Below are 12320 nucleotides of genomic sequence, written 5' to 3' on the forward strand. Positions count from 1 at the left end.
ATTCATTAGTCTGCATGTTTCCTCCTTAAACAAGAGGATTTACCTTTTTACCGCTTTCACATCTGGCACCTTTACATTAAACAAAGGTCAACTATTATATACACAGGGTGACCCCGGTTTAGCCCTTATTATAACCTGGGTCACCCTGGCAACAACCGGCAGTAACCCGAATTTCAGGTGCAATGTGAAAGGGGTATTTATAACCTTTATGTCCAATAAGTTGAGTTGAATTGTCTGTTGATACAATGCAGAATGGCTCTGCTCTGAGCACAAAGGTTCCTTATCGTTTTCAAGTATTTAATGGAAATAAACAATCCAGGTTGAAGGGTATAAATGTGGGTCAAACTGAATTGGCATGAGCTGCTGCCAGATCGTCTTTCGTCTATTTTTCTGAATGTTTTTCTGAGCTGTTTTCTGCTTGTAGCATATGGAGGTCGTGTTCATTTTAGCACCCGACATCTTTAAAAACCCATGCAGTTCCTCTTCCCTGCCTGGGGTGTCGCTGTCTGCTGTGGTGTTTCTAGCACAGGTCTGGTTTGCATATCAGTGCTGATATACAGACCACACTGTGCTAGAAGCACTAGCGTAGACAGCGACACCCTAGGCAGGGAAGGGGAACTGCATAGGTTTTCAAAGATGGCGGATGCTAGAATGAACACTATGGAGGTATGACTACTACTTCAATTGAGACATTTTTTTGTTTTACACTATTACTCCCATGAGTCTTCATGTTTAACAGGTACTACACTCTCCAGAATTGTCACATATTGATGAGAGACTTGGGGGGAAATTTACTAATGTCGGCCGTATATGGCAGACCCCGTATGGACGGGTACGATCGGGATCGGCCTCAGCCCTATACAGCCTGAGAATACGAATGGAGAATACCGCAAATTTACGGAGCTGCCATATTCTCCAGATTCAGATTTTCCAATGTCTCAACCTTTCGTATTTGGCAGCCGTAAATTTACTGCCGCCAAATCTGTACAATTCGGCAGCATTGAAGTCAGATCTCTGCAATGCTGCCCTGAAAAAATAAAAAATAAAACTGGCATGCACTTACTATAACCACTCCCGAGCTCATTGACCCTGTCCTGGTTGCAAAAATTCAAGGGGCCAAAAAAGTGGTGTCCCCCCATATTTCTATAACCAGCACCAGGCTCATGGGTCGGCCCTGGAATTCAGTGTGTAATTCTGGGCAACACACCATAGAAGGGATATTATTGAATTGGAATAGCTACAGAGAAGGAAAACTATTCTGATCAGGGTTCTAGAGTCCTTGAGCTATAAGGAAAGGTTAGCCAGGTTGGGTATGTTTACACTGGACAAAATGCAGAAATAGGGGACATGATCAATCTCGGACCTGCAGGCATCCGTTAAGATTAGAGGATAGGAGATTTAGTACCCTCTGAAGTAAGGGAAGTTAAGGTTTAGCATTCTCTGCCAGAAGAGGTTTTGGCAGACTCAATATATACATTTAAGAGAGGACTAGACAAATTTATAGCAGAGAAAAAGATACCGGGTTACATTAAGAGGACACTGTATATACACTGGCCGCTAAATAAGGGGTCGTCTGTCTTAAAATTACTCAGTTAAGTCACGTATATTAATATAATAGGTTGAACTCACATGTGATGTTGCTATGCGCAACCAATCGTAATCTACTTATTTGTTTAGCTCCCTCTAGAACAGGGATGGGGAAACTTCGGCCCTCCAGCTGTTGCGGAACTACACATCCCAGCATGCCTTGTTACAGTTTTGCTATGTGGCAACGCTACAACTGTCGCAGGGCATGTTGAGATGTGTAGTTCAACATCAACTGGAGGGCCAAAGGTTCCCCATCCCTGCTCTAGAAGATAGTAGACAGGATCTGATTGATTACCCCTAGCAACATCACATCATGTGAGTGACTTTTTTCCTTATTTGTATTTGCTATGGAGGTGTGAGCAGAGATCAGCTTACCCCTAATAAGCCGTTCTACATCAGCTTGTTGACTCAATGCAAACTGAATTATTCACCATTGCTGATCGTTCTGAAGCTGTATGGTGCAGAAAGTAATCATGAAAATATGCGTATCGTAAGACTATTTCTAAATATCTGAATCACTCTCTATGACAGACATGCGACCACTCTGGAATGTTATTCAGAATACACGGTTGGAAGCTGAGATATGCTCATAACACATACACGTTAAACCATGTAAGGTTTCTTATTCGTCGGCAAGAGGCCACAATAGTGATCTGCAGGCCATGAATAGAATTCAGGCCGAATACAAACATCCACCTGTCTCTCTTAATAATAACAGTCTAGTCTTCAGAATTTGTAGCTTGTGATGCTAAACAGTGTATAGTAGAGTCTTATAAACAGACACGGGATAGTGCAATCTGTCCTAATAGCAGGCTGACATGCAGTGTTCTAAAGTGCTTTCTATCTTGGGACGCTGGTCTAAGACTATAAGTGAGTAAGGAATCTAACCATATTCCATTGCTGAAGTGCTCAAATGACCACAGTAGTGATTCACAGACCATAAATGATAGTAAAGTCATTTGTGTAGTCAGTCTGCTTACCCTCATCTTGGCAACATCAGATCATTAACATTCTTGTGATTAAAAAATATATATATATATTTAAAAGCGCTGGCTATTGTAAGCTGCACCAGTAGCACTAGCGGTAGTAATGTAGGATGATGTAACAGCATGAAATGTCATTTTCCTGACAACAGTGGAAATGTCCACATTTTATTTATATACTGTTGGTAGAGAGAGCTGCACATTAAAGTGGCCAGAGTTCTAACAAAAAGACGAGAGATTTGTAGGATTAAACGTGTAAATGTTAGAAGGTCCGATTTTAGGAGTTTATCAATTTGGGAAAATCCTTTCCTCCTGTGAAAACAGAAAAGATATAAGGCGAAATAGAGTGCGAGAATTAGAAAGCGCGAGATTTCCCTCTCTTTTTTTTTTTTTTTTAAAGCGCCAATCATGTACCCTGGAAAAAAAAACAGGTTGATTTTGCCATGTTATTGATTGCCGCTTTAAAAAAAAATGGAAAACTCTCGCCCAAAATCCTCACTTTCTCACACAAAATTACATTTGGCCCATAGAGTCTAATTTTTAAAGGCAGGCGCTGAGTATCACCAGTGGAAGCCATTGTTAGGGCTCTCTGTGAACACCTCTCCCTGCACGGATAGGGAAGCCTCTGTACTAAGGACAGTGGCAACACAAGTACCAATCACTCTCCGCAACAGGATGCCAATAGCCATGCCAGGGCATAGCCAATCTTCTGCTTATAGTTCCCGGTCAAATTACTGCACTGAATCCGCCCTGCTGGGCAGAGCAGGGTAGCCATGACTAGTTGTTTGAACTTGGTGAACGGGTCTTTTTTTTTTTTCCTCAGATTACATTTTTATTAAAGTTTCAAAAAGAATGGGTGGGGGGGGATATAGAAGAAACAAAAGGGAAGGGGAAATGAGGGGGGGGGGGGCAAGTATACATAAGATCTCGTATATTATTGTACAATTCAATACAGTCAAATTATTACTTATAAACAATTGTATAAGAAGAGCTTTTCGTTAAATGGTTTGAACACGTCTGTTTTTAATGTTCCGCTTATAACTGGTTTGCTAGAAATAAAGAGCATTCCGTCAAAATATGTCAGTTATATAGTTCTTTTACCTTAAGTTCAGTGAATGGTATTATCTAACATATAATGCTGCTGTGTTCTTCCTTGCAGAGACCCAATTCAGTCATGATTGCGCTAGTCATGCTCCTAAATGTTGGGCTTGCAATTCTATTTGTCCATTTCCTCACCTGATTGGAAGGCTGCTGGTACAGGTGAGCATTTCCTCTCACTGTGGTTCTACGTTCAGGCTCTGTAGCCACATACGCATATAGCAATCATGTCCTAGCAATTATCTGATAACTGTATACTACTGTACATGCTGGCAAGTCACCTACAAATAACATGTTGTGGGACTTGCTGGGCTCTATCTGTCCCTCTCTTTTTGCTGATAAAAAAAACAATTTCCCCCTGGATATACAGTATGCTCGTTGTAATGGTGGCAGCCCTTGTGTTATCCCAGGCTGGCCTGATGATGCAAGGTAGTTATTCTAATACCACATGGGAAATCTGCACTTATAAAGTTGATGGGTGACTGTGTGCTATGTACCTAGTCCACTGGTGGCTGAAGGGTGATTCTGGGTGCTAACGCACTCACAGCAGAACTGCAGGCTATGCGGACTGGTGCATAGGAGTAAACTATAGTACTGGTGCATATGGGCCCTGATGATGATGGCAGCTATGAAACGAAACGAAGCGTACAGAAAATAATTTGTCAGCTCTGTATACAAGTAATAATGCACAAATATTACCGTACGTTCAATGCAAGCGTAATCTGCATCGACCGCAATCTGGTAAATGCTGGCCCTGAACCCTCTAGTTTTCCTTCTGATAAATTCCTGTTTGAGAGTTTACAAAACCACGAAGGAGCAAAATGACATATGATAGTCTATATGCACTAAGGGGGGTCATTCTGATTCACTCGCTATATAGCAAGTTCGGCCCCGTCCCGATGTTTTGGGGACTGAGCATGGTCTATTATGCGCATGTGCATCTCTCCTTTTAGAATGGCTTTGGCAACTTGTATAGTCGCTGAGCCACTTGCAAACATCGGGATGGACGGCGGCGGTAATGGGGCTCGCCCAGCGTTTTATGGGCATCCCTATAAAAACCGCTGGGTGTTCCCATGGTTACGCGGGCAGGCCGATGCCTGCCGGGGGCAGACGGCTGACCTCACAGGACGTCCCTATCCTGCCCCGCCTTCGGCCAGGCACACGCAAATAAAAGTCCGTTTTCACTGGCTTTTATTTGCAAAGGCAGGAGATATTCTATAATTAGTTGGTCGGTGACCATGAAATGATTTCTCCTGCAGCGGATGCATGCCAGGGGATGTGTTTTTGTTACACATCCCCTCGCATGTTACCGAGCTGAATCGGAGGTGGGCGGGTGGCGTCTCAGGCACTCAGTAAGCTGCGATGTTCATTGCTTACAGAGCCAACCTGAATCGGTCCCTAGGTTTCATTCATTGGACATCCTTATTTCTGGGGAAAATTTACTTCATTGTATACTAGCGCATATATGTGGCATACTCTACTCTTCAGCATAGCCTATTCCAGTGATGGCTTAACTTGACACTCCGGCTGTTGTTGAACTACACATCCCAGCATGCCCTGCACCAGTTTTAGCATGGCCAAATAGTAAAACTGTAGCAGGGCATGCTGGGATGTGTAGTTCATCAACAGCTGGAGTGTCGAGGTTAGCCATCACTGGCCTATTCCGTCACCCCTCTCCTGCCACGTCCCTGTCTTCCCTCTTCTGTGACCTTGTTTGCTTGCACCATGCCGCCTTTCTGTCCTGTGCACCTGGTCACTGCTAATAGCCTGCGGATCCCATGTCATTGTCTATCTGGCTGACAGACAACTTCCAGTCACCGATGATGCTTCTTCGTTCCTTTTAATTCCCTAATGTTAGCATGTTCCCAGTTGCAATATATACATTTCTGTTTTAGTAATACTTTACATGAATATAAATCGTTTTTAGGATAACATGGTCGTTATGGTGTGGTGAATGCTGCCTTCTGTGTTTCCCCTTATTTTAGTTCCGGTTTATTGCTATACTGTCTCTCTCTCTTTATAGTATCGTCTGGACAACCGGAGATGTCGGCACGCAATTCCCGTCACTTGTGTCATAAGCCGTTTTTATGGCACTTATCATATATGGATGCGGGAAAAAGAAGGCTTGGACTTAAGTTTGAGAAGCAAGATCGTTGAAACTTAAAAACAAAAACAAAAAAAATTGTATATGTATGTGAGCCTGTGGGCCTCGGGTCTTTTGGTAGTGATTTACTGCTCTTCAGTTCCACAGAAAGGGGGGAAGTCGTCGGCCATGATGGAAAGGCAAAACAAAATGTGTTGAAACCGCCTAGTCAGTGAAAGTGGCCGCTCTGTCTGTCCCAGCAGAGTGTGATTGAACTGGAAATGTACAAACCAGCACTTTCCGTTGACGGAAGCAAACAGCTGCCTTACTATTTTGCCACCTGACGTTTATAGAGTGGAGATAGGGATACGACTGCCAGAGGAATGTGCTCAGAGGATTTGCTGTGGATGCGGTTCCAAAGCCTTGCTCCTATCTCAGAAGAAATAGTTAGCAGCATCACTCACCAGTCTTATTCCATTACCTGCTGCTTTTAACATCTCCTGCAGCATTCTGGAAGATAGTGTTTCATGTGCTTGTGCATGTAGGCTAGTTTCTCTCTTCATATAAACCTTACGGATAGCCATAATCTCTCACCCCAGTGACAGGGGAAACAGGGACAGAGTCTTCAGACTGACACACACACACACACAATCTGCAAACTATTGCGGATTTCTTTAATGCTTCGTTCGTACAATTGCACCCTTCCTTTACGCACAGCGTAGATATTCGCGTTGAGAGCGTGAACCCGTATGCATTTGAGCACCACCGGGAGTTTGAGGCATGAGTCACAATGTGACCTCATGTCGATGTGGTGGTGCTCGTTCCGATTTGATTATATTTTTTCCAATGTCAATATTGGTATATTGGTCTAGCCCACAGACTGGCTGCCTCTGCTGCAGCATAGCGGTAACTGTTGCGGGTTGACGACTTTCAGCTTTATTTTCATTTCTCCAGTACTCCATTGACCACATAGAAGAAAACATATATTCACAATAGCTGTCGGGCCTCCTGAGCTACGTAGTAATACCGTACTCTCTTCAGCGTATGTACAAAGGTGTACATAATTAAGGGCTTGACCAATCCCAAGAGCCACGGCTAGCACCTAAAGTCATACTGCCACTATATATATATATATATATATATATATATATATATATATATATACATATACACGTGGGGGTTTGACCCTGAATGCGCTTCCAATACTAGATAGCGGCCAACCTCTACAAAATCCCCCCTGTTAGTGGGAGATGAGGGACAAGACACGAGAAAAAGATGTAGAGGGCGCTGTAGGAATTCCCACCACCTTATTGTGTGCTCAAGTTTCAAGCAGATAGGTAGAGTAATAATTCAATCACATTTATTAAAAATACAAATGTATGACATTTACAAATTCATATTCTTGTGAACCGCAAGGAAACGACCCGACGCGTTTCGTCTCCGAAGAGACTTCCTCAGGGGTACACGGTAGAATGCGGTATGTTGTAAAAACAATCTTTTAAAATTCTTTGTAAGAATCAAACAGAGTTCGGAAAGGACTTTGTAAAATTCCAATGTAGACAGGCCTTCAATAAGGGCCCTTTTGGCAGAATAGGGCGCTGGAAAAAAGGGGGAGGAGTGTACCAGAATTTGGTGAGCACAACTGAACTCTCCTGCACCTTTTCCAGAATGGAAAAGGTGCAGGAGAGTTCAGTTGTGCTCACCAAATTCTGGTACACTCCTCCCCCTTTTTTCCAGCGCCCTATTCTGCCAAAAGGGCCCTTATTGAAGGCCTGTCTACATTGGAATTTTACAAAGTCCTTTCCGAACTCTGTTTGATTCTTACAAAGAATTTTAAAAGATTGTTTTTACAACATACCGCATTCTACCGTGTACCCCTGAGGAAGTCTCTTCGGAGACGAAACGCGTCGGGTCGTTTCCTTGCGGTTCACAAGAATATGAATTTGTAAATGTCATACATTTGTATTTTTAATAAATGTGATTGAATTATTACTCTACCTATCTGCTTGAAACTTGAGCACACAATAAGGTGGTGGGAATTCCTACAGCGCCCTCTACATCTTTTTCTCATATATATATATATATATATTTATATATATATATATATATTTCATAAAGCTCTATTATAAATAGATGTTTTTGCATCTATACTAGTCATTTAGAGAAACTAGGCTGGCTCCTAAATTCTGTTCTTATTTCTACGTCCCTGCAGTTTACAAATAAATAAATATATATATATAATTCTATACGGATTCATTGTTACACATGCAGAATACATTATTTGGAGACTGGTACACACACATATACACAGGTGGTGCATGTATGTGCAATAGTTTTTGTGTAATACTGTAGTATAGTTAAATGAATTGGACTATGTCCCATCTTATTTTTCAAGATTTAGCTTCATTTTAATGGTCTGTCTAGAACTTTATTTTATGCCTAGAAGGGCAGTTAAAGATAAAATGTGAACACTTTTCAGTGCGGAGATATACACAACGAGGTCCTAAATGAGACCCAAATAATGCCCTGTTGATTCTTCCATCGTCTTTGTAATTGGTAGACAGTTAGCACAAGAACTTTTCTTAAACATTTAAAGGGACATGGGTCATCTATATTTAAATGTAAATTTAATATAACCTGTAGAAGCGCATCACTGCTCGCCAATTTTACTATAAAGAAACTGCATGATTGAATGAATGGCGCAAGAGCTGTAAAGCGAGAATCAAGCTGGTCATTGGATTTGCACGCACAGGGATTCCAAACCAGTACATCAGGGAGAAAATTTTAACTTGAAATGTTCTTGTAACATTGACAACAGACAGAGCCCATTGTTTACAGGTATAATGGGAAATCCATTATGATGTCCCTTTAAGCAGTTTGTGTGGGGGGAAAAAAATATTGACTCTATTTAGTGAGTAGTGTAGCATGCCATAAACATTATCACTGTCCAAGCTGTAGGTGTGGTGTGCCCTCCTTAGTGTCTTAAATGGATCTTTAAACCCAAGCTTCAATTGCTGGTTTAATGTGCAATTGGTTTCACAGCACATATAATATTTTTATATTTCAAAGCATGTTTGTTTTTGTTTCTTTTTACCTTTTGTTTTTTGTTTTTACCACCTTTTGGGGTTTTTTGTTTATGGAAAGTCATTTTTAATTTGAACCACTTTTCAGAAAAGGGCTTGGATATAAAATTATATAGCTTTTCGCTATAGAGAAATTCTCCTAGGTTGCTCTGTAACACTTGTAAGTAGTCTGCATGGCTTAATGCAATGCTGAGTATTACTGGTATTCTTTTGAAGTGTCATATTACGCATGGTGTGACTGAAACAATACTGTAGCATTGTTTGTTTTTTATATTAGTTGTATTTTAAAGGAAGGGAATTTAGTTTATTTTTGTTTTGTTTTTTTTTATTTTTTTTCCTACCCTGTGTGATCAGCCTGTAATAAACACTGATAGAAATTAAAATGTATATTAAAATATTGTTCTATATAGTTTTAGTAAGAGTAATACAAACACTGAATTGTTGTTTTAACATCTATATATTCGCCTCCTGTATAGCCCAGATGCCTCTTCAATGGGAAGTCTACATTTCTTACTGAAATATTGTTTCTTATGAACGTCTCCCATGTTTTCTTTTCCTTTAGAGATAATGGGTGATAAACCACTTCTAACATTGTTTATAAATGAAATAAGCATGTTGGTTAAATTTCTATGTATGATTTTTAGGGCTTTTTTAATAACAAAGCTGTAACAGAAAATGTTGGTATTTTTCTAAAGATGTGCACAGCTGTATTTTACATAAAAAATGTTATTTATAATTGGTTGTTATACTGTATACACTACATTTTGGACAGCGACAGACTGCCAATGTTACTACCAATGGAATGTTATTTAATTTCCTTGCTTGATAAGTTTCCCTTATTTATAAACCTGAAACTAAAATGTTTTAACTTATGATTTTCAAAATGTCACTTGATCCAATAAAAATGTTCATTATACCCCCTACTTGCCTTTTCTTTGTGTGTTCTAACAAGGTGTACGTAGTACATACAGTATACTGATGATCAGCAGACGTCCTAAGTGCAAAAGGCGAAGAACATTTTACTAATTTCCTGTTCGCAGCAATGCTTATGCTGTATAAACCAGTGGTTCAACAGGGTCTAGGTCAACAGAAAAAAAGGTGGACCACTATCAATATGCAATAGGTCGACATGGATAATAGGTCAGCCCTAGCAACATGGAAATGGTCGACTTTCGTTTTTCACGTATTTTGGGTGTCTGTCACCCAAAATACGTGAAAAACGAAAGTTTACCATTTCCATGTTGCTTGGCTGACCTATAATCCATGTCAACCTATTGCATATTGATAGTGGTCCACCTTTTTTTCTGTTGACCTAGACCCTGTTGAACCACTGGTTTATACAGCATAAGCATTGCTGCTAACAGGAAATTTGTAAAATGTTCTTCGCCTTTTGCACATGTTGAAATTGATCACAAGCTTGTTGGTGGCAAAGTAATTTAATCCGACATTTCAGGGAGTGGATACCCCTTTCTCAAGATGTATAGTGCACTGTACACCTTGAGAAAGGGGTATCCACTTCCCGAAACGTCGGATTAAATTACTTTGCCACCTTTCTTATCAATTACCTAGCTCCCCACAGGTGATGGCAATCATACATTACCAGGGAAGTCCAGGTATTTATTTATTTACAGTTTCTTATATAGCGCAGCAGATTCTGTTGCGCTTTACAATAGTAGACAGTGATAAAACAAACTGGGTAATAACAGACAGACATGGAGGTAGGAGGGCCCTGGTGCAAGCTTACAATCTATAGGAACATAGGAGGGAAACACAAGGACAGGCATCAGTAATAGCATAGCAGTCCCACCAAGTTACAAGTCCAGAAGGGAAGCTATATAATACATAAGTGCCTCAGAGGGTTATGCGTGTAGAACTTAAATATGATAGGCTTGCCTGAAGAGGTGAGGGAACGCTTGAAAGTTCGGAGGCTAGCGGAAAGTCTTATTGTGCGTGGAAGGGCATTCCATATGATGGGAGCAGCCCGGTGAAAGTCCTGTAATAGTGAATGGGAGCTAGTGATCCGTTCAGATGAGAGACGCAAATCTTGTGCAGAGCGGAGTGGTCGAGATGCGAGATATTTTGTGATAAGTAGAGCGATATATGCTGGTGCAGTATGGTTAATAGCTTTATATGCTATTAGAAGTGTTTTATATTGAATACGGTAAGATACAGGTAACCAATGGAGGGACTGGCAGAGCGGATCAGCAGACGATGAGCGTCTTGTAAGGAAGATCAGCCTAGCAGCAGCATTTAAAATGGATTGTAGTGGTGAGAGTCTGTTCTTGGGTAGACCAGTTAGGAGACTATTGCAATAATGAATTTGGGATATAATGAGTGCATGGATAAGAGATTTAGTAGTGTCTTGTGTGAGATACGGTCGTACTTTGGATATGTTTTTTAGATGCATGTAACATGATTTGGAGACAGATTGAATGTGGGGAACAAAGGATAGGTCAGAGTCGAGGGTGACCCCTAAGCAACGAGCTTGTGGGGTAGGGTAGATTGTCGAGTTGTCAACAGTGATGGAGATATCAGGATGGTAACTGTTCTTAGTTGGCGGGAATATAAGTAATTCCGTTTTGGAAATGTTGAGTTTGAGTTGGCGAGAAGACATCCAAAATGAGATGGCAGAGAGACATTCAGAGACTCGGCCCAAAACCACTGGTGACAACTCTGGGGTTGATAGATAGATTTGAGTATCATCCGCATATAAGTGATACTGAAATCCTAAAGAGCTGATTAGTTTGCCAAGCGAGGAGGTATAGATTGAGAAAAGCAGAGGACCTAAGACTGAGCCTTGCAGAACTCCGACTGACAGGTACAGAGCATTTTCTCCCTGAAGGGAGAGGGTAAGGTAGGCAACCCTGATATATATATAGATATATAGAAAGGGTACACAATGTTGAAGATGAATAGTATTTATTCAGAGCATCAGTACAAAAAAGTATCTCTCTTAATTTGATGATTCTGATAAAATGTCAATAATTGATCCAACATCTGACTTAAAACAGGATAAACGACCCTACGCGTTTTGTCCCAAAAGGACTTCTTCAGGGGTGAACTGGATCTAAATGTGAAGTATCCAGTTCACCCCTGAAGAATTCCTTTTGGTAGTAGAACCATTCTGTCACTCATGGAAGTGTCATTGGCACATAGCCAAGGCGTGTGTATGCCAAACGGACACCTATTTCAGACCGCTATCCTGAACCCAGAGAAGGGAAAAAGAACTCCAGATAGTAGTGTTGACAAATGGAAATAGTGTGTGTGTGTGTGGTGCAAAATTCAGCCACATAGGGGGCTGTCTACAATTTAGTCAGGATCATCATTAACCATTTTCATGAGAAATCTAGAAAATTAGCTAATACAGTCCTACGGCATGCCCACTCAAGGTCTGCCCTTTGGGGGAGATGTATCTGAGCTTGAAGACAGAGAAAGTATAAACAAATAGCTTGTAACAACAGGGGTCCCCAAATGCAGTCCTCATGG

General features: G+C 41.0%; 1 protein-coding gene across 1 annotated transcript in view; it reads left to right on the top strand.

The window, feature by feature from the left end:
• JPH1 (junctophilin 1) overlaps positions 1-7096 on the top strand; it is a 101996-nt gene extending 94900 nt beyond the window's left edge. The window contains exons 5-6 of the mRNA XM_083187310.1: positions 3730-3830; positions 5692-7096. Coding sequence (XP_083043436.1) covers positions 3730-3810 — 81 coding nt within the window. The 3' untranslated portion in view covers positions 3811-3830; positions 5692-7096. The remainder of the gene's footprint in view (positions 1-3729; positions 3831-5691) is intronic.
• The last annotated feature ends 5224 nt before the right edge of the window (positions 7097-12320 follow it).

Source organism: Crinia signifera, chromosome 5 (assembly GCF_055691185.1).
Source record: "Crinia signifera chromosome 5, ASM5569118v1, whole genome shotgun sequence".
In the NCBI taxonomy this organism is placed as follows: Eukaryota; Metazoa; Chordata; class Amphibia; order Anura; family Myobatrachidae; genus Crinia; species Crinia signifera.